At 49.0% G+C, this 23,548-nt stretch overlaps 1 protein-coding gene across 1 annotated transcript in view; it reads left to right on the top strand.

Moving 5' to 3' along the window:
* Nucleotides 1-23,548, top strand: part of PCDH17 (protocadherin 17) — a 303,250-nt gene that overhangs the window by 259,384 nt on the left and 20,318 nt on the right. The window contains 1 exon segment of the mRNA XM_060235221.1: nucleotides 23,273-23,347. Coding sequence (XP_060091204.1) covers nucleotides 23,273-23,347 — 75 coding nt within the window.

Below are 23,548 nucleotides of genomic sequence, written 5' to 3'. Positions count from 1 at the left end.
CAGTCCTTTTGGGAGGTGGGAGATCTCCATTGCCTCCCCTTCCCGCCAGTTGGCTTGCTGGCAGGGGGACTTCCAAGGCCCAGGAGATCCCATGAGAAGGGACTTGGTGGGAAATATTCTGGAAATAGCTGAGCTGAATTTTTTGTCCAAGCTGATGGCTGGGAAATCTAAGGAAGAAGCAAGAAAATATCGGATGAAATTTTATGCTTGGCTAGATACTCAAGACTCTTAAGATTCTCTGGTGTGAACTTATATCTCCCTTTTTCCTATACGCTATACTATATGATTGCCTGTATTTGGATTTGTCAAAATCAATAGACATTATAACTAAAAGATTTATAACATAAAATATTATAATGTTAACGATGTATAGTTTAGAGATAATAATAACTGACAATCTATGTATTTTAAGAAAATATTACAGATTCAGACTTGTATTCTTTGAAAATATTTTCTATACAGAAAAAGATGAATATGTACTTTTATTTCCCATCCCTCCCTATTCTCTATCCCAGTTTGGCGAGAGCCAGTTTGGTGTAGTGGATAAGTGAGTGAACTCTTATCTGGGAGAACCGGGTTTGATTCCCCACTCCTCCACTTGCACCTGCTGAGATGGCCTTGGTCAGCCGTAGCTCTCGCAGAGTTGTCCTTGAAAGGGCAGCTGCTATAAAAGCTCTCTCAGCCCCACACACCTCACAGGGTGTCTGTTGTTGGGAGCGGGGAGGTAGAGGAGATTGTGAGCCGCTTTGAGATTCAGAGGATAGGACGGGATATAAATCCAAAATCATCTTCTTCTATCCCTAATTTCTTGAAACTACTAAAACTTTTAAATCTTTTTTGAAACATAGGGGGTATTTTAGGGAGAGTCACTGGATGCTATGCTGAAAATTTGGTGCCTCTGCCTCAAATAACAGCCCTCGCAGAGCCCCAGATACCCACAGATCAGTTCTCCATTATTTCCTATGGAAATAAGTCTGAATCCTCTATGGTAGGGTTGCCAATCCCCAGGTGGGAGCAGGGGAGCCCCTAAGCGTTCTGTGATTAAACCAGCCTCCAATATAATCAACAAATTTTCATTGAAATTTATAAAGGAAACATACACAACCACTTAAAGCAGTGAATTGTACATAAGGTGAAATCATACAGTGTGCTCAGTCCTTAAGAACATAAGAACATAAGAGAAGCCATGTTAGATCAGGCCAATGGCCCATCCAGTCCAACATTCTGTGTCACACAGCGGCCAAATATATATATATATATATATACACACACACACACACATACACACTGTGGCTAATAGCCACTGATGGACCTCTGCTCCATATTTTTATCTAACCCCCTCTTGAAGGTGGCCATGCTTGTGGCCGCCGCCACCACCTCCTGTGGCAGTGAATTCCACATGTTAATCACCCTTTGGGTGAAGAAGTACTTCCTTTTATCCGTTTTAACCTGGCTGCTCAGCAATTTCATCGAATGCCCACGAGTTCTCGTATTGTGAGAAAGGGAGAAAAGTACTTCTTTCTCTACTTTCTCCATCCCATGCATTATCTTGTAAACCTCTATCATGTCACCCCGCAGTCGACGTTTCTCCAAGCTAAAGAGCCCTAAGGACAAAATAAGGTGAAGTATATGCACAGTCTTTCTTGGGACCGTAGCTGTCTGCTACGGTTGGCTTTTTTCTACGTCAGTCTGACTTGTGAAGAAGACTCTACTTTGCCAGTTCTTGGCTGAAATCATTTGGAGGCCTATTGGTCCCAAGAAAGACTGTGCATATTATAACGCTTCACCTTATTTTGTCCTTAGAAAGGACTGAGCACACTGTATGATTCCACCTTATGCACAATTCACTGCTTTAAGTGGTTGCATATGTTTCCTTTATACATTTCAATGAAAATTTGTTGATTATATTGGAGGCTGGTTTAATCACAGAACCCTTAGGGGCTTCCCTGCTAGTCATTTATCTGTGATTCTCTATTCATATTGGGTTATTTAATCCCCAGGTGGGAGCAGGGGATCCCTCGGTTTGGAGGCCTTCCCTTCCCCTTCCCCCACTTTCTGATGACCCTGAAGTGGAGGGAGGGCCTCCAAACCGGGGGATCCCCTGCCCCCACCTGGGGATTGGCAACCCTACCATAGAGGTTTTGCCCAGAGTGTCACCACCACAACGGCACAACATGATAGCATCATTTCTGGGACACGCCAGATGTGATGTCACTATACCACCAGCAGTGCAGCTGTGGCCTCCTCCTTGGTCGTGGTCAGTCCTCCCCCACCCCCTACCCCAGTTGCTGGAAGGGGCCTGGCCACACCATACTATTGCAGACCTGGGACTCTGGGGAGTAGTTCCCCTGGGGGAGCTGAGGAGCACCACCTAAAGAATTGTCCATGCCGTGTGGCATGTAGAGGGAGGCAGACAGCTTTTGGCCATGTCTGGCCCAGTGTTGCCACCTCTGGGTTGAAAAATTCTTGGAGATTTGGGGGGCGGAGCCTGGTTTGGGGAAGGCCCTTAGCTGGGTATAATTTCTTCACATGCAGTTTATAAAGCAGTCTTCTTCTTCAAGAGAACCGATCTCTGTAGCCTGGAGATCAGGCGTGATTCTGGGAGATCCCCAGCTACCACCTGTTGACTGGCAACCCTGTTTGGCCCAGTTAATGTGCAGGGGAAGATAAACAACGTGGTTAAAATGGTGGTACCATCTGGAGACCGGGCAGAATGCGCATACACTCTAGGCTACCCAATCCCCAGATCCCAGCACGGGATCCCCTGGTTTTACAGGCTTTCCCTGCACCCAGCCAGCTGCCGGCAGGGAGGAAGCCCCGCCATGTACTTCTAGAGCTCCGGCAGGTTTAGAAACCTGCAAACAGGTCCATTGTTAAAATGTGCACCTTTAAAGTTGACCAGGAAGCAGGAAGCAGGAAACAGGAAGCGCTTCATGAGGAAGGGTCAGCAGTAGTTTCTTCAGAGCGCAGACCCTCCATTTGTTTTGCTTTCGTTTTCAGAGCAAATAAAGTTGTGGAGGAACCAGACCCAGTAAGTGTGTGTGTGTGAGAGAGAGAGAGAGAGAGAGGGAAGGGGCAGGGAATTCCCTGGTTTGGAGGTCCTCTCCCCACTTTAGAAAGTGGGAAGGGGGAGGGAAATGTCTACTGGACACTCTATTATTCCCTATGGAGAACGATTCCCATAGGGAATGATGGGGAATTGATCCACGGGTATCTGGGGGGGAGGGGGGATGTTCTTTGAGGTAGAGGCACGAATTTGCAGCTTAGCATCTGATGCCTTTCCTCAAAACACCCTCCAAGTTTCAAAAGAATTGGACCGGGCGGGGGCAATTCTATGAGCCCCCAACGAAGGTGCCCCTATCCATTATTTCTAATGGAGGGAAGGCATTGAAAAGGTGTGATCTGATGGCCAGAACTCCTTTTAGAGTTCAATTGTACTTGTTCCAAACTTGCTCATGACTCCACCCCCAAATTCTCCTGGCCCCACCCCTAAAGTCCCCAGATATTTCTTGAATTGGACTTGGCAACCCTAATACACTCTCCGGGCTGCCCAAGCTGCTGCCCACCCGAAAAGTCAGTGGTTTGCGACAACAGAGGTCATCCATTTAATAACGCCTAATTCCACCCTGACACGGTTGTCTCTGCTGCAGGGTGCTGCTGCCTGCTAAAAAAAGATGCGCAAAAGGGGGTCAGCGACACCAAAAGATCTGCAGCCGAAGCATAATTCTGTTGTTAAACCGCTGCGCCTAGGACAGCGTTCTAGCGTTCGGTCATCTCCCTCCTCTCACACTGGGGCCTATTATTGTCATATTCCAGACTGGCGCAGGAAAGCCACTAGAGTTTATGATCACCTGGATTTATTATCGGTGAAACACTGCTTTTAAATTCCCCCCTACCTGGCTTAGATATACATCCTCTGCTCTATAATTTTAAATTCTATGATTGAATGGTCCTTTGTACGGAACAGTTTCCTACATGTATAAATCTAGATGTTAGGAGAGTGTTTCTAATGCAGCTTTCTCAGTCACCTGCCAGGGCTGTCAAACTCTTGGGGAGACAGGCTTGGCAATCCCCAGGTCCCAGCGGGGGATCTCCCAGTTTGGCAGGCTCTTTCCTGCCCCCAGTCATTTGGCCAGCGGGGGGAAGCCCCGTCCCAACAGCTTCCATGTGCCTTCAAACCTCGGAAGGCTTAAGAAGATGCTGGGAACAGCTTGCGTCTAGAAAGGTGTGTGTGCCTTTAAATCTAAAGCCAGGCTGAATGGGGGCGGGGCAAGCCCGCAGAACAATGGGCCTGTTGGAAGGGAAGGAAAGAAGCCCAGAACCTCAGTTTGTTTTACATTCCTTTAAGAAGCCATTTGCACACTAAAATAGTTACCTCTGGTTTCTGTGTTAGTATGATGAACTGGTTGAGCATAGAGCAGTCAACAACTTCAATGGTGAGTAAATTGCTCCAGTGAGACCACAAAGTGCGTGTTTCCAAACTGTGTTTATTTTGGCTCCTGTGTGCATTTGTGTGTGTGAAAGAGAGAGAGGGGGGGGGAGGGAGGGAGACGGAGTACGTGCACTGGAGCTGCAGCCAGCTGCTGGGGAATGATGAAATGGAGACTGTATTCAGGGGAACTGCACAGCTGTATTTTTATTTATTTTAGGAAATCAGAAAGTCTCCTGGCTCCACCCCCAAAGTCTCCCACCCCTAAAGTCCCCAGGTATTTTCTGAGTTAGACTTTGCAACCCTATGGGGTGACCTGGAGATCTCCAACTACGGAGATCAGTTTCCCTGGATAAAATGGCTGCTTGGGAGGTTAGACTCAATGGCATTAGACCACACACACACACACACACACCAAAGTTCTTCCCCAAACTCCATCCTCATATCACTAAGCATTTCCAAACCCAGAGTTTCTAAGGCTTGAGGTATTTTTTTTGTGGGCAGAAAGATTTCCACTCATCAGGTGTATATATATTCCCCCCCTCTCTCTTTCACACACATGGATGCACACAGGAGCCAAAATAAACACAGTCTGAAAACACGCACTTTGTGGTCTCACTGGAGCAATTTACTCACCACGGAAGTTGTTGATTGCTCTATGCTCAACCCAGTTCATCATACTATACATATATTTCTGGTCTCGGCAGCCCCCAGAAGCAGTGTGAGGGAGGGGCAGCCTGGGCTGCAGAGGAAGTACAGGGGCGAGTTCCAAGTAGGGTTGTTAGCTTTGGGATGGGAAATTCCTGGAGATTTTAGGGGTGGAACCTGAGGAGGGTGGGGTTCGGAGCCTCAGCAAGGTACAATGCTATGGAGTCCCCCTCCAAAGCGGCCGTTTTAATTTAATTTAATTTTAATTTATTTTTCTCCCCATTTATACCCCACCCTATCCTACGAGCGGGCTCAGGGCGGCTTACGGCACTAAAACAACATTAAAATGGAAACCACATCAAAATTAAACGACGTCATTAAAAAACAGATATGTTCAGATCAGAGGCATAAACAGTCATTCATTCAATTGGCAACAAACCATGCAACGGCATGTAGGCTGAAAGCTTTCAACACAGTTTAGGCACCTTGTGATGGTACGGTGCAGGTGGAAGAGAGCCAGTTTGGTGTCGTGGTTAAGTGAGCAGACTCTTATCTGGCAGAACCGGGTTTGGTTCCCCACTCCTCCACTTGCAGCTGCTGGAATGGCCTTGGGTCAGCCATAGCTATTGCAGGGGTTGTCCTTGAAAGGCCAGCTGCTGTAAGAGCTCTATCAGCCCCACCTACTTCACAGGGGGTCTGTTGTGGGAGGAGAAGATAGAGGAGACTGTAAGCCGCTCTGAGACTCTGACCGTTTTCGCACACAGCTTACCTCGCAGTCACAATCCTGTTCCCTCCGCAGCGTCTGGTCGGATTTCCCACCATCTGCGCCGAAGTTACAGGAAGTGCTGCAGCTTTTGCGTAGCAAACGTAAACCGCTAAAATCCAGTTTACGTTTGCTACGCAAAAGCCGTGGCACTTCCTGTAACTCCGGCGCAGATGGTGGGAAATCCGACAGACGCTGCGGAGGGAACAGGATTGTGACTGCGAGGTAAGCGGCGTGCGAAAACGGTATCTGATTCAGAGAGGAGGGTGGGGTATAAATCTGCGGTCTTATTCAATGATTTTCAAAGGACGTCCGCTTCAGACGAACCAATCTCTGTAACCTGGAAAGTAGTTGTCATTCCAGGAGATCTCCAGAACCCATTTGGAGGCTGGAAATGTGTCCTCTGCTAAGTGAAAAGCCTTCAGTAGTCCTCTGTGCAGTTTGCTGCCATCGGGGAGACCCAAAGCTAAGGCTGCCAACCTCCAGGTGGCACCTAGAGGTCTCAAAGATCAGTTCACCTGGAGAAAATGGCTGCTTTGGAGGGGGAGGACTCTATGGCATTATACTCTGATGCTCTCCCCTCTCCAGAAATCTCTTAGTATTTCCCAAACCAGAACCTGCAGCCCAATTTGAACCCATTCTACTTTTTTTTTTTTTTTGGGGGGGGAATCCTGTTATTATGTTTGAGAACCAAGTTCTGCTGCTGCCACCCACATTGTGTCTCAAAGGAGGCTTAAGCCCACCTGTAGAGCAACACAGGGAATATAGCAGGATGCCCACCAAGTAGAGATGCCAGCCTCCAGGTGGGACCTGGAGATCCCTTGGCATTCCAGCTCATCTGCAGACTGCAGGGATCAGGTTCCCTGGAGAACGTGGATGCTTTGGAGAGGGGGCTCTGGGGCACTGTACCCCACTGAGCTCCCTGCCCTCTTTAAGCTCCACCCCCAGGAGCTGGCAACCTTGCCCCACCCAATCCCCTGCCAGTGGCCAAAGGGAATCGGGCAACCCTACCACTAGGATTTTTTTGGTAGAAAAAGCCCAGCCGGAGCTCATTTGTATATTAGGCCACACCCCCTGACCTCACCATTGTTCCACATGGGGTTTTGGTAGAGAAAGCCCAGTCGGGACCATTTGCATATTAGGCCACACCCCCTGACATCACCATTGTTCCGCATGAGTTTTTGGTAGAGAAAGCCCAGTCGGGACCATTTGCATATTAGGCCATACCCCCTGACATCACCATTGTTCCACACAGGATTTTTTGGTAGAGAAAGCCCAGTCAGAATTCATTTGCATATTATGTCACACACCCTGACATCACCATTGTGCCACACGGGGTTTTGGTAGAAAAAGCCCAGCTGGAACTCATTTGCATATTAGGCCACACCCCCTGACACCACCATTGTTCCACGCAGGGTTTTGGTGGGAAAAGTCCAGCTGGAACTTATTTGCATATTAGGCCACATCCCCTGACATCGCCATTGTCCCACACAGGGTTTTTTGTAGGAAAAGCCCAGCAAGAACTCATTTGCATATTAGGTCACACCACATGGCACCAAGCCAGCCGGAACTGCGTTCCTGCCCACCACCAAACCCTAGCAGATGTATCTTTATTTTTGACAGCAGAGTTGAAGAGAAGGATGTGCCAAGCTGTGCTCTGATTGCTGCGCACTGAGCAATGATGATAAGTCAAGTCACAGAAGCAGAGAGAGGAGGGGGGCGGGGTGAGAGAGAAAAGGGGGGGGCTGAGAAAGTACAAGGTGTCACTTTTACAAAGTGACTTATTGCTACAAGGAGGAAGGCTTTTTTTAAAGCTTATAGACTCGAGAGCAAATGTGAATAGTAATAAGCTTTATAAAACAGAAGACCTTGAGCGGGTTTTGCCTCCGCTGTTGTAATTCATGAGGGTCGTCAGAGCTTCCACCGTTTTTTGTCCTTCCCTGTAGAAGGGGACATTTTTATGCAAGAGGCAGGGGGATTTGCCAGTCAGAAATACCCACAGCTGCCAATGTCCCTGGTTTTGTTTTGTTTTTTCTGACGCCATTGGGGTGGCGTGATCGATGTGGATTGTGTGTCGTCTCACCTGAATTGGGCTTAGGTTGTGTTTGACGTATTTTGCTGGCGACGGAAGTAGAAATCACTAAATTGCTCCGTGAGTCAGTTTAGATGCCACACTCTGTTTTAAGGGTCACCAGTTTTAGGTTGGGAAATACCTGGTGTTTGGAGGCGGGGCCTACGGAGGGTGGGGTTTGGGAGGGAAAGAACGTTGGTGAGGTGTAACGCCATGGAGTCCGCCTTCCAAGGCAGCCATTTTCTCCAGGTGAATTGATCTCTACCACCTAGGGTTGCCGATCTCCAGGTGGGGGCAGGGGATCCCCCAGTTTGGAGGCCCTCCCCCCTACTTCAGGGTCATCAGAAAGGGGGGGAAGGAATGTCTGCTGGGCACCCCATTATTCCCTATGGAGAACGATTCCCGTAGGGTATAATGGAGAAATTATCTGTGGAAATCTGGGGCTTTTTTGGGGGGGGGTGTTTTTTGAGGTAGAGGCACTATATTTGCAGCATTGCATCCAGGGCCTCTCCTCAAAACACCCTCCAAGTTTCAAAAAGTTTGGACCAGGGAGTCCAATTCTATGAGCCCCCAAAGAAAAGCATCTAAAAGGTGTGCGGTCCCATTAAATGGGATGTCCAGAACCCCCTTCGGAGTTCAATAATGCTTGTCACAACCTGGCTCCATCCCCCAAAGTCTCTTGGCTCCACCCCCAAAGTCCCCAGATATTTCTTGAATTGGACTTGGCAACCCTATTCCTGGCTCCACCCCCAAAGTCTCCTGGCTCCACCCCCAAAGTCCCCAGATATTTCTTGAATTGGACTTGGCAACCCTATTCCTGGCTCCACCCCCAAACTCTCCTGCCTCCACCCCCAAAGTCCCCAGATATTTCTTGAATTGGACTTGGCAACCCTAGTCCGTTCTGTTTCTGCCTCTGACCTAGGAAATCCCTGGAGATGTGGTGGCAGCGCTGGTGAAGGGGACATGGGGAGGGATTTCACCTAAACTCTGTGGCATAGGGTAGAGTTTGTCCCTTGGTGCTGCCTTTTCCTCAGAGGGGTGCGAGGTGCGGGGAACTGATCTCTGTAGTCTGGAGAGCAACTGAAATTCTATGGGAACTCCAGGCCCTGCCTATTTCGGCTCCCGTGTCGTGAGATTTGGTGAGGGAATGGAGACATGGAAATGAACGATGCAAGAATATCTGGGGATGAGCGTTCCAGATGAAACATCTCCGATTAAACAGCCGGTGGACAAGACAGAAGTTTTAGCTGACAAGCGAAAGAGCATTTTTTTCTTCCTTCTTTAAATTCCACAGTGGCAATTACGTGAGTGTGTTGCAGTGGGAAAAGAACGGTGGTTCCACCCGAAAGGCTCGATTTGCCCCCAAAATCATGACATTTGAAATTGGGAGTTTCTTCCTCAGGCAAAATGAGGAGGAAGCAACCAAAAAAAAAATGATTTCGATGTCTCGGGGGGGGGATTAACACACATCCCAGATGTTGCCAAACTGGAAATTAAACCTCGTTTGAAGGTTCCTTCTCAAGCATACCATTTGAAGAATCTTGAGGGAAATAAAAATGTTTTCATAAGATTAGTGACATTTCTCAGGGAGGTTTCCCGCATTTCTGTTTATGACTGACACAGATTGCACTGAGGCATTCAGTTGCTATTCTCCGTTTCCTCAGATGGAAGATTCCCCCCCACCCCCCTAGAAGGCCACGGAGATGGGTTCAGGGAGCAGACGGACCGTGATGCAGATGGCAAAGCGAAATTCATTTAAAGATATATCAGTGCTCATTTTAGCATTGCTTGTAACTGTTGGTTTTCTGTTTCCCCACGCATGCAACACCCGGAAGAGAGAAATCCATGCAATTAAGCTGGTTTTAATGCAGAGGGAGAGATCCCAGAGGTCTGTCTGCAAGCAGTTACAATCGGACCGTGTGCATGGCATCAGCTTTACTAAGACTTGTGTCCCCGAGCCCAGGGCTCTTTCTGAAGCTATGGGGAGGGAATGTTTTCATGTTCTCACATTTTCCCTGGATAGCAGCAAATTGCCCTCTGTGCGTTTGGCACTGAGTCACGAGAGAGAGAGAGAGAGAGAAAGAGAGAGAGTTTAAGCTGCAACCATCTCACTAAATTATATTGCCTGAAAGTCAGGGGTTGTATGATATCCTGATGCATATGGACTGTGGTAGGCAGACAAGAGGAGAGAGGGAGAGAGAGAATCTTTTCAGGATCTCCTCATCTGCCAAGAGCCAGTTTGGTGTAGTGGTGAAGTGTGCGGACTCTTATCTGGGAGAACCGGGTTTGATTCCCCACTCCTTCACATGCACCTGCTGGCATGGCCTTGGGTTAGCCATAGCTCTGGCAGAGGTTGTCCTTGAAAGGGCAGCTGCTGTGAGAGCCCTCTCCAGCCCCACCCACCTCACAGGGTGTCTGTTGTGGGGGAGGGAGATAAAGGAGATTGTGAGCCGCTCTGAGCCTCTGCCCTTGAAAGGGCAGCTGCTGTGAGAGCCGTCTCCAGGCCCACCCACCTCACAGGGTGTCTGTTGTGGGGGAGGAAGGGAAAAGAGATTGTGAGCCACTCTGAGTGGACGGTGGAATATAAATCCAATATCATCTTCTTCTTCTTCTTCTTCTTCTTCTTCTTCTTCTTCTTCTTCTTCTTCTTCTTCTTCTTCTTCTTCTTCTTCTTCTTCTTCTTCTTCTTCTTCTTCTTCTTCTTCTTCTTTCTACAATGCAACACTAGCTTTGTCCTAGGGCAGAATGCATTTGAAATAAAGGCTGTTTTATGGTCAGCTTGGCATCTGAAATTCCCTGGGTCTCAGAAGCAATCAAAGCAACCTGGTATTTACAGCCTGGAAATGATGGCCTTGCTCTCCCTTCCAGGGTGCCAACTCATGCCTGTCTGGTAACATTACAGCGGAAGAGGTCACTGGCGGTCCACTGTGGAGACTGTTCCCCATGCCGGCACAGCTCCTGAGCGGTAGTGTGGAGTGGGGCCCTCTGTTCCATGAGAATCGGCAATACCAGCGCAACAGGGTGGGGTAATTCTAGGATCACATGGTCCCCCACTGGCCACCAGGGGGCAGTGGGGGTAGAGTTGCCAGATCCAGGTTGGGAGATGGAGGGGGGGGGCACCTCAGTGGGGTACAGTGCCACAGAGTCTTCCCTCCCAAGTATCCATTTTCTCCAGGGGATTCGATCTCCCCAGTCTGGAGATGAGCTGTAATTCCAGTAGATCCCCAGGTCCCACCTGGAGGTTGGCATCCCTAGATGGTGCCCTGTCAGACCTTTTGTTTTTTTAAGGTTGGTGTCTTTGGTGCATTGATTTATTTGTTCCCCGCTCTTCTCCCCATTTTCATTGTAAAACTGTTTTTAAGGACAGCCAATCAGGCTTGAACTTGCGGCCTAGGGTCGCCAGACACCCCCATGGAGGCGAGGATCCCCCACCGCCAGGGCCCACTGCCTGTGGGGGGGGCGACTTCCCCCCCCAAAAAAAGAGCAAACCCCAGCCAACCTTGCAGCAACGGGTCTTCGTCGCTTCCGACGTGACCTGGAAGTGACAACATCACATCAGCAGTGTCGGGGAGACGGTCTTGGTGTTTGAGCGAAAACTCTACCATCGGAGTCAGATTTACCATAGAGCGTTTGCCCAAATGAAGCAGCCCCGTGGCGCAGAGTGGTAAAGCTGCAGGACTGCAGTCCGAGCTCTCTGCTCACGACCTGAGTTCGATCCTGGCGGAAGCTGGGTTCAGGTAGCGGGCTCCAGGTTGACTCAGCCTTCCATCCTTCTGAGGTCAGTAAAATGACTACCCAGCTTGCTGGGGGGAGGGGAGTATAGATGACTGGGGAAGGCAATGGCAAACCACCCCGTAAAAAAGTCTGCCATGAAAACGTCATGATGGAGCATCACCCCAGAGTCGGAAACGACTAGTGCTTGCACAGGGGACTGCCTTTACTTTTTCTCTCTTTTTTGCCCGAATCCCAAAGCATCCCCTGATGTTGCTCTGTGATGACATCACTTCCTGGTCAGGTTGGAAGCAGTGTAGATGCATCACTGTGATGTCAGCAGGGCCTCACTCCCACTCCCGGTAAGCACTGCCCATCACTTCTGGTTGGCAGAACCCTATTGTGGTCTTACTATAACAACCATTTCAGACAGAGCCTGGAGACAAGAGAGCTTCTTCTTCACTGATCTTCTCAGTGGGACGCCAGCCAGGCAGGGCCCCAAAATAGATACTAGTATTGCAATCTGAAGTTTGGGACAAAGCATGGATTTCCTATAAATCCAGCCAAGAACCATCAAAGCTCATCCAGGCAATCTCTCACCTGGGGGTAATAACGCTTTCAGTGAAGTGAATCTGGAAAACCATCATTTGTGGTGCCATCTGGTCGAACGCTGATGAACCTGTGGGGAACGCTCCTCTAATACATCATGATCACAGGGCACAGCTCCTCCAACCTTTCTTTGGATCCAAGGACTGCTGCAGCTTTGCTCGCATAACGGACAAAACCCTGCTTCTCCAGCTGTTTCAGTGACAGTTGCTGTAAGCGCCTGTTCCTAAGTCAGAAGAAGAAGAAGATAACGAGCTGGAACTCTTTTGAGCTGGAACTCTTTTGATTTAATTTCAACCCATTGGTTCTGGTCCTACCTTCTGGGGCCACAGAAAACAATCCCACACCATCCTCTATATGAAAGCCCTTCAAGTACTTGAAGATGGCGAACATATCACCTCTCAGCCGCCTCCTCTCCAGGCTAAACATGCCCAGCTCCTTCAACGTTTCCTTCAATGATGATATTGAATTTATATCTGGCCCTATACTCTGAATCCCAGAGCGGCTCACAATCTCCTTTCCCTTCCTCCCCCACAACGGGCACCCGGTGAGGTGGGTGGGGCTGAGAGAGCTCCTACAGCAGCTGCCCTTTCAAGGACAACTCCTACGAGAGCTATGGCTGAGTCGAGGCCATTCCAGCAGCTGCGAGTGGAGGAGGGGGGAATCCAATCGGATTCTCCCAGATAAGAGTCCACCCACTTAACCACTGCACCAAGCTGGCTCAGAGTTCAGATTGTCATTGGCTTTTGGAAGCTGTCATTTTACCCAGTAACAAGGCATGTATTCTATTCAGTTCTATAGCGCCTCTAGAAAAGGGACCATGTAGCAGGGACCACATACCAGGGTTTGCAATTGCACTGCCCACATCCGCTCAGTGTAGTGTCTCCGGGTTCCCCCAGCCACTGGCAGTTACCAGATCCAGATTGAAAAACTCCCGGAGGTTTGGCAGTGAGTAAAGGTTACCAGATCCAGATTGAAAAACTCCCGGAGGTTTGGCAGTGGAGTCTGGGGAGCACTAGGACCTCAGTGGGTTGCAGTGCCATAGAGTCCACCCTCCAAAGCATCCCTTTTCTCCTTGGGAATTGGTCTTCATAGTCTGGAGATGAGCTGGAATTGATCTGTAGGTATCTGGGGCTCTGGAGTGGCTGTTTTTTAAGATAGAGGTACTAAATTTTCAGCATAGGATCTGGTGACTCTCCTCAAAACACACACACACCCAAGTTACCAGGGAGTCCAAGCCTAAGGTCTGCTGCTAAAATAAACAAAAGAAGGTATCCCTATCCATTATTTCCAAATGGAGGGAAGGCATTTAAAAGGCACTTGAATCATAGAATCATAGAGTTGGAAGGGACCTCTAGGGTCATCCAGTCCAACCCCCTGCACAATACAGAAAACTCACAAACACCTCTCCCTAAATTCACAGGATCCTCATTGCTGTCAAATGGCCATCTAGCCTCTGTTTAAAAACCTCCAAGGAAGGAGAGCCCACCACCTCCTGAGGAAGTCTGTTCCACTGAGGAATCGCTCTAATGGTCAGGAAGTTCTTCCTAATGTTGAGTTGGAAATTCTTTTGATTTAATTTCAACCCATTGGTTCTGGTCCTACCTTCTGGGACCACAGAAAACAATTCCACACCATCCTCTATATGACAGCCCTTCAAGTACTTGAAGAAGGTGATCATATCACCTCTCAGCCGCCTCCTCTCCAGGCTAAACATCCCCAGCTCCTTCAACGTTTCCTCATAGGACTTGGTCTCCAGACCCCTCATCATCTTCGTCGCCCTCCTCTGGACCCGTTCCAGCTTGTCTATATCCTTCTTAAAATGTGGTGCCCAAAACTGAACACAATGCTCCAGGTGAGGTCTTACGAGAGCAGAGTAAAGCGATACCATCACATCACGTGATCTGGATGCTATACTTCTGTTGATATAGCCCAAAATTGCATTTGTCTTTTTAGCCACCGCATCACACTGTTGACTCATGTTCAGCGTATGATCCCCTAAGACCCCTAGATCCTTTTTGCACTTACTACTGCTAAGACAAGTCTCCCCCACCCTATAACCATGCATTGGATTTTTCCTACCTAAATGCAGAACTTTACATTTCTCTCTGTTAAAATTCATTTGATTGGTTTTAGCCCAGTTTTCCAGCCTGTCAAGGTCATCCTGTATCCTGTTTCTGTCTTCCTCTGTGTTTGCAACCCTTCCCAATTTAGTATCATCTACAAATTTAATAAGCATTCCCTCTATTCCTTCATCCAAATCATTGATAAAGATGTTGAACAAAACAAGTCCCAGGACAGATCCTTGAGGCACTCCACTTGTCACTCCTCTCCAAGAGGATGAGGGACCATTCACAAGCACTCTTTGGGTACAATCTGTCAACCAGTTACAGACCCACCTAACGGTAACAGGATCCAAACCACATTTTACCAACTTGTCAACAAGGATAGTATGTGGAACTTTATCAAAAGCTTGGTGCCTTGAAATGTGATTGCCGGAACTCCCTTCAGAGTTCAATCACGTTTGTCACAACCTTGCTCCTGGCTCCACCCCCAAAGTCTCCTGGATCCACCCCCAAAGTCCCCAGATATTTCTTGAGTTAGACCTGGCAGCCCTACCCCATATCTATGTATAGTGCTCTATTGAAGCCCACCCTAATTTCAGTCAGTTTGGTGTAGTGGTTAAGTGTGCAGACTCTTATCTGAGAGAACAGGGTTTGACTCCCCACTCCTCCACTTGCACCTGCTGGAATGGCCTTGGGTCAGCCATAGCTATCGCAGGAGTTGTCCTTGAAAGGGCAGCTTCTGGGAGAACTCTCTCAGCACCACCCACCTCACAGGGTGTCTGTTGTGCGGGAGGAAGGTAAAGGAGATTGTGAGCCTCTCTGAGTCTCAGAATCAGAAAGAAGGGCGGGGTATAAATCTGCAGTTGTCATCTTTTTCTAATTTCTTCCCTCTTCTCCTCAACGCTTTTGAAGAGGGTTATGTCTCATCTATCAGGCCCTTCCAGCCATTAAAAAAAACCTTTTATGACCCTCAGTGGAATCGTCATAGCAATAAATCTGATATCTTGCATTACAGGAGTATCTGTGCTTATGGCTCTGGTATACCATCTGCCTTCCTGGAACCCAACATATTATAATTCTTTCCTCTTTGTTTTTATAGAACAAACATAATTGTGTTTCACAGACATTTTAAAATCTGCTGTTAAAACTAACAAAGAGACGTCCGTGACAGTGGTTGACTGGGAAAACAGGCCATCGCATCTAGACTAAGACGCCATTTCTGGTTTCTCTGTGGCCGCTCCACCAGAAGGGCTCCTTCCAGGCTGAAATTCCCAAGTTTCCCACTCAGCAAAAAAAAAATAAAATGGCATCCCTTCTAAGGAAATCCCAGAAACAATGCCAGGCCCTTCTAGGAATTGCCAGAAACTCTGTGGTTTTACAGTAGATCCTAAAGAGGCCTGACATCACTTCCTGGTTTTCCTCAGAAGTGACATCACACCGTCGCTTGACGATACCTCTGTCTCCTCACCTTCCCAGAAACCTGTCCTTTGTCAGGCCACGCATGGCAATCTTATGCTAAGATGCTTCTGGTAATGTTGGCATCTCGTGATTCGGGTGGGTCACATGGTTCTGTGTCAAGATAGGGACAGGCAGAAGGTAATCACAGAGTTCACCCCTTTGTCTCACATACACACAGGTCAGGGGCAGAGTCACGTCTCTTGCGGAGCACTCTTACATAGGGTTACCAAGTCCAATTCAAGAAATATCTGGGGACTTTGGAGGTGGAGCCAGGAGACTTTGGGGGTGGAGCCAGGAGACATTAGGGGTGGAGCCAAGATCAAGGCTGTGACAAGCATTATTGAACTCCAAAGGGAGTTCTGGCCATCCCATTGAACGAGACGGCACACCTTTTCATTTCCTTCCTTCCATAGGAAATCATGAAGGACAGGGGCACCTTCTTTTGGGGCTCATAGAATTGGACCCCCTGGTCCAATCTTTTTGAAACTTGGGGGATATCTTGGGGAGAGGCACTAGATGCTATACTTAAAATTTGGTGCCTCTACCCCGAAACAGCCCTCCCCAGAGCCCCAGATACCCGCGAATCAATTCTCCATTATTTTCTATGGGAATAAATCTCCATAGGGAATAACAGAGTTCCCAGCAGACATTTCCCTCCCTTCCCCCCGCTTTCTGACAACCCTGAAGCGGGGGGAGGGCCTCCAAACCGGGGGATCCCCTGCCCCCACCTGGGGATTAGCAACCCTACCCTTACACCTGTACAGTGTTGTCAATTCAGAGCTGGGGAATTACTGGACTGTATGGTTGGAGCCTGGGGGCGAGCAGAGTTTGGGGAGGGGGGATCTCTGTGATGCCACAGAGTCTGCCCTCCAAAGTTGTAATTTCTTCTAGACAGAATTGCCATGTCCTTCCTGGTATCGGGCAGGGGATGGGGGGACTTGCAAGGAGTAAGAGAAAGACCTGAGCCTTATCACCAGCATTGTACAGGAAGTGACATCATTACACCAGCAATGTCCATGTGACACTCTGGTATTGGGGCAAAAAACTCTATGGTAAAACCAGCTTCTGCCATAGAGTTTTTGCCCAAATGCCAGAAGATCGCCCAGATGTCTCTAGCATGATGACATTGCTAGTTGCGCAGAGGCCTAGGCCTTCTCCTGGTTCCCCCCAGTGGGCAGCTGATCAATCTCTCCACGGTGGGGGGGGGGGCGGTCAGGCAACCCCATGCTCTACTTGCAGGAGAACTGACCTCTGCAAAATTCCAGGCCTCAGTTGGATGTTGGCCAGCCCTACTGTGAGCACCCGTGATTTCTAGTGCTGGTCGCTCCCCCTCCCAGATGTGGACACTGCTTCGGGTTGCCAAGTCCAATTCAAGAAATATCTGGGGGGGTTGGGGGTGGAGCCAGGAGACTTTGGGGGTGGAGCCAGGAGCAAGGGTGTGACAAGCATAATTGCACTCCAAGGAAGTTTTGGCCATCACATTTAAAGGGACAGCACACCTTTTTAAATGCCTCCCTTCCATAGGAAATAATGAAGGATAGGGGCACCTTCTTTTGGGGCTCATAGAATTGGACCCCATGGTCCAATCATTTTGAAACTTCGGGGGTATTTTGGGGAGAGGCTCTAGATGCTATACTGAAAATGTGGTGCCTCTACCTCAAAAAAACAGCCCCACCAGAGCCTCCGATACCTCCAGATCAATTCCCCATTATACCCTATGAGAATCGATCTCCACATAGGGAATAAGGAAGAGCTCAGCAGACATTTCCCTCCCCCCCCCCCGCCCCGCTTCTGGCGACTCTGAAGCAAGGGATTAGCCTCTCTACTCACGAGTTGCTGCCAACTTCTTCAAAGTAACAGGCACACCATCCCAAGAGGAAGCTTTTCAATTGGAGACTGAAGCCTCTGGGGGTGGAAAGTCACAAGGGGGCTGTGGGGGTGGGGCTTCCCCCTGCTGGCCAGCTGACTGGGGGCGGGAAGGAGCCTGGGAAAGTGGAAGAACCCCGCTGGGACCTGGGGATTGGCAAGCCTATCACTGCTCCAGTTGTGTCAGATAAGAACATGTGGAGTAGCGTTGCCCCTAGGATTGGGAGTTGGAGGCTGGAAAGCAGGGAGGGAGGGTGCTATTGGAAGAAGAAGAAGATAGAAGATATTGGATTTATATCCCGCCCTCCACTCCGAAGAGTCTCAGAGCGGCTCACAATCTCCTTTACCTTCCTCCCCCACAACAGTCACCCTGTGAGGTGGGTGGGGCTGGAGAGGGCTCTCACAGCAGCTGCCCTTTCAAGGACAACCTCTGCCAGAGCTATGGCTGACCCAAGGCCATGCTAGCAGGTGCAAGTGGAGGAGTGGGGAATCAAACCCGGTTCTCCCAGATAAGAGTCCGCACACTTAACCACTACACCAAACCGGCTCTTTTGCATGATGATGTGACATGACTTCTGGGCCAAACCCAAAAGTGACTGTACACTGCTCAGGATTCAATGTTAACTCTGTGGTTTTACATAGAGTTTCTACTAAATCCCAGAGCAACATGCCATCTCTTCGGGGTTCACTATGTGGTTTTACATAGAGTTTCTATTAAATCCCAGAGAAACATGCCATCTCTTCAGGGTTCACCTCAGAAATGGCATCAGGCCACCATAGAGTTTCCATCAAATCCTAGATGGGTGTCAAACATGTAGTTGCGGGCCGAATCAGGTCCCTGGAGGGCTCCTATCAGGTCCCCAAGCAACTGGCTGTTATCTGCTTCCTTCTCCCTATATTTTGCTTCCGTTTCCATAACTGCTTGTTTTGCAAGGCTTGCTCAATTGCACAGGAGCTGCAGAGCAAAACCTCTATTTTCTCCTTTGGCTGAGGCTCTGCCCTTGGGGTGGAAGGGGAGGATGGAGAGCTTGCTTTGCCAGGCGCTCTCAATAGCACAGTAAAGCTACTGAGCCAAGCCTCTCTTCCTTCTATTGGCTGAGGCTCCTCCCCTCCTGTTCCCCTGGGGAAGGAAGGAAAGAGCTTCCTTTGCTCAGTTCCCTGGATCTCATGGGAGAAATACAAAGAAAGCACCTTTAAGACCAACAAGTCCTAATGTTTTAAGGTTTTGTTTTTTTAAAAAAAATAGATTTAATTGTATTTGTGTCCTTTATAAAGTTTATATCTCTGCTAGCGGCAAATTTAGGGGAAACAGTAGGTTTTGTGCAAAAGTCAGATATGTTCAATTCATATCTGGGTGGGGGTTAGCTGACTCTAAAAAGTGTAGCTGCTATCCAGAGTTTGAGCAGCATGTTGTCTTGCAACCATGACCACCGTAGCAAAGGCAAGGGTGAGGTGCAGGTTAGCGAGAAGGCAGCAGTGCCAGATTAAACCCTGTGGAGGCCCCTAGACAGTCAGATTCTCAGGGCCCCCTAGGAAATTTAGTCCAAAGTAAGACCCTCTATTTATGAACATATGAACATATGAAGCTGCCTTAGAAGAAAAAGAAGAAGAAGATATTGGATTTATATCCCGCCCTCCACTCCAAAGAGTCTCAGAGCGGCTCACAATCTCCTTTCCCTTCCTCCCCCACAACAGACACCCTGTGAGGTGGGTGGGGCTGAGAGGGCTCTCACAGCAGCTGCCCTTTCAAGGACAACCTCTGCCGGAGCTCTGGCTGACCCAAGGCCATGCCAGCAGGTGCAAGTGGAGGAGTGGGGAATCAAACCCGGTTCTCCCACATAAGAGTCCACTCACTTAACCACTACACCAAACTGGCTCTCCTGGAATTGCAATTGATCCCAGGACTATAGAGATCAGGTACTCTGGACAAAATGGTAGCTTTGGAAGAAGAAGACTGCAGATTTATACCCCGCCCTTCTCTCTGAATCAGAGTCTCAGAGCGGCTCACAATCTCCTTTCCCTTCCTCCCCCACAACAGACACCCTGTGAGGTGGGTGGGGCTGGAGAGGGCTCTCACAGCAGCTGCCCTTTCAAGGACAACCTCTGCCAGAGCTATGGCTGACCCAAGGCCATTCCAGCAGGTGCAAGTGGAGGAGTGGGGAATCAAACCCGGTTCTCCCAGATAAGAGTCCGCACACTTCACCACTACGCCAAACTGGACTGCAAGCAGGTGGGAAACCAGGGGGGAAGCCAGCCCCGGGGGCCCTAAAGGCATGGGGACCCAGAGGCTGGTGCCTACTTGGCGTAATTGTTAATCCAGCCCTGGAAGGCAGGCAGAGATGGAGCTGGGAGGGGAGAGAAGTCAAAAGCCATTGAGTATGTGGGAAGGAGCTGGGGTGGGAGAATGAGACCCCGGAGTCAAGGGTCGGCAAAGCAGCTGGGCAAAGGGAGGGAGGAAATGGCAAACCAGACAGGAAGCAGTAAGAATGGGAGGGGTCAGATGCAATCTCCTGTTCTCCGCAGGCCATCATGGGTCCCTCTTTGGTGCAGTGGTTTAATGTGCAGACTCTTATCTGGGAGAACCGCGTTTGATTCCTCCACTTGCACCTGCTGGAATGGCCTTGGGTCAGCCATAGCTCTCACAGGAGTTGTCCTTGAAAGGGCAGCTTCTGGGAGAGCTCTCTCAGCTGCAGCCATCTCACAGGGTGTCTGTTGTGGGGGGAGAAGATCTAGGAGATTGCAAGCCGCTCTGAGTCTCTGATTCAGAGAGAAGGGTGGGGTATAAATCTGCAGTCTTCTTCTTTTCTGCATGTTTTGTTAAGGAGACTCAGACAAACCCATTCAATGAACGTGCGATATAAAGGCTGTGACTGAGACCACCACCGTCTTAGGCTTTGTCCTTCTGTACAGTAGAAATGTTCAGTATTTCTTCCGTTCACATGTAAAACAGTTTCAAAGCTGTTCTTTGAGAGGATCTTTGTACTCCGGCTTGTAAATCCAACTGTGAATGTGGTTGCACATTTCGTCCAAGCTAAGACCCTCTATTGATCGATGGGACTCTCTCCCAAGGATTATTGCAGCGTTGGCTCTGAGAACTAAGCCTGGTTTTCTTGAACGCAACTAACAATTTGTTCTTGCTGGAAGACAGCTAGAAGTGAGCACAAAAATTACCGTGCCCTTCTCTGCAAGACACCATAACCGCTCCGATATCATTCATTTCCAGTTATCTTTGGCTCATGGTTGTTAATGGCACATCTTGAGAAATGAGCCCTCTCAAAATTTTTGTGTCTTGGAGAGGCTTTTCTGGGCTAAGTGCTGAGCATGGGATGAAGTTCTCACGTCGATTGGACTGAGCTCTTTCTTCCCTGTCTGTAAAATGCGGCATAATTATTTCGGAAAGGAAAGGTCCCCTGTGCAAGCACCAGTCGTTTCCGACTCTGGGGTGACGTTGCTTTCACAACGTTTTCACGGCAGACTTTTTACGGGATGGCTTGCCACTGCCTTCCCCAGTCATCTACGCTTCCCCCCCAGCAAGCTGGGTACTCATTTTACCAACCTCAGAAGGATGGAAGGCTGAGTCAACCTGGGAGAAAGATAAAGGAGATTGTGAGCCGCTCTGAAACTCTGAGTGGAGGGCGGGATATAAATCCAATGTCGTCGTCGTCTTCTTCTCACAGGGTGTCTGTTGTGGGGAGGGGAAGGGAAAGGAGATTATAAGATGCTCTGAGACTCCTTTGGCTAGCGAAGGGCAGGGTATAAATCCAATCTCTTCTTCTTCTTCTCCTTCTCCTTCTCTTTCTTCTCCTTCTCCTTCTCCTCCCACGTACCGGCCCTGGTCTGGAGATCTGTTGTAATTCCTGGAGCTCTCCAGCCCCCAGCTGGAGGTTGGGAACCTTTGGATTTGACTGATGTACCTAGCCTGTTCCTGTCCAGAAATCTGAGCACCGATGTGCCAAAACACATGAGCAATAATGTTTATAAGTCCCAAATTCTTTTTTTTTTAAATATAAATACACTTTTAAATTAAAAAAAAACAAACACCAAATCAATCCCTGGGTTTAGGTGAGACATGCAGGCTCCCAATTTTAAGAGCACAAAGAATAAATTTAACTACAGAGAGTTTAGTTAGACAGACAGCATTAGCAAGCTGTTTGTCATCCTCTTTCAACCCACCTTCTCAGTGAGTTTTTAAAGGATCGGTTGAGTTCTTCGGCCTATTCGTAAGCTCCATTTTAAGAGGATCCCTGTTGGTTGACTTCAGCATATTCAAGGTTAGCCGTATGAATGAGGTCTTAGACTTGGCAAAATACTTTCCGTAAAATTTTGTTCTGAACTCTTAGAGAGCGCCATTGCTTACTGTGTGGAAGAAGGATCTGGCTAGGCTCACCAGCTCGTGGTGGGCTCGCTCCTGGTAATTGTCACGAATATCTCCCAACATTCATCTGGGTGGTGGGTGGGAGTGAGCCAGCAAAGCGAGGAGGTGGCAGTCTCCTTCTGCACAGGGTGACATTGCCACCGCTGTGATCCAGAAGCTCCAACATCATGCCAGGATGACCCTCTAGAAGTCACCTAGAACATGGCGTTTTGTGGAGAGTGCTACTAGAGTTTCCACTCAGTGGAATGCCAGTCTTCTAGGTCACATTGAAAGTGATGTCATCTGATAGGGTTGCCAGCCTCCAGGTAGGGCCTGGAGATCTCCCACTTCTACAGCTGATCTCCAGTTGGCAGAGATCATCTCCCCTGGAGAAAATGGCTGCTATGAAGAGTAGCCTCTATGGCATTGTGCCAGGCTAAGGCCTCTCCCCTCCCCAAACCCCACCCTGTCCCGGATCCACCCCCAAAGTCTCCATGGAACAGGCCACTGGGGAGATCACCACCCCCAAAACCGTGCAACATGCCCTACACGACGACATCAGCCGGAAGTGACATCATCATGCCGGGGACACCACACTGGGGATGCTCTAGGATTCATGGTAAAACTCTATGATACGATAGAGTTTTTACCATGAATCCTAGAGCATCCCTGGCACTCTGCGCCCGGTGCGTTGATGGGACATCCGGGTGATGTCATAATGCCACGCACTTTGTGTGCACAAAAGGAGTCCCCCACCGCACCATGGAGGGTCTTGGCAGCCCTAAACACAGATCGGGCAACCTGCGTCATCCCACAGCAACAACGATCAGGGTTCCCACTCCCCTCAGCTGCAGTAGTAAGTCCCTGCCTCTCCCCGTCTCCTGCCAGTTGCTAGGTTATGCAAGGAAGTTGAGCCAAGGCAGAAGGTGGAACTGAGAAGAGCACAGGCTTTGCTTGGAACTGATCTCCTGAAATGGGAGCAAAACGACTCGCAGAGAAAACGATGGCAAGAAGTGCTCTGTGGCAAACTGGAGTGGGCTTGGGGGAATACGTTTTGATCCCGCAATGGAAAGAAATCTGAATCCGAATTTTAAACTTGGCACATTTATCAGGTTTGAATATGGAATGTTGCATAACTGACATTCGCAGACCTTTTCCCCTGTTGTTTGAAATCACGCTGTGAGGGAAAAACTTGACTTTTTGCTGACTTTTCTGAGGGATTTTTTTTTGGGGGGGGCGGGGGGAGACTGGCATGAGACTGTTTCCTTCTCTGTAACTCACAGGTCCAATTTCCCTCCAGAACAGCAAGGGAGAGGCCAAAGAGCCATTGTTGGGATCTGTGGACCGGCCCGCTGTAAAGAAGGAAAATTCTCAGGTAATGATCACCTTTCCCTGTTCTTGCGTTTTGTACAAATATGTTTGGCCTCACTGTAATGTTTGCATAAGAACATAAGAGAAGCCATGCTGGATCAGGCCAATGGCCCATCCCGTCCAACACTCTGCGTCACACAGTGGCCAAAAAAACCCAGATGCCACCAGGAGGTCCATCAGTGGGGCCAAGACACTTAGAAGCCCT

Source organism: Heteronotia binoei, chromosome 3, assembly GCF_032191835.1.
Source record: "Heteronotia binoei isolate CCM8104 ecotype False Entrance Well chromosome 3, APGP_CSIRO_Hbin_v1, whole genome shotgun sequence".
Classification (NCBI taxonomy): Eukaryota; Metazoa; Chordata; class Lepidosauria; order Squamata; family Gekkonidae; genus Heteronotia; species Heteronotia binoei.
This window is presented reverse-complemented; position numbering and strand designations above follow the sequence as displayed.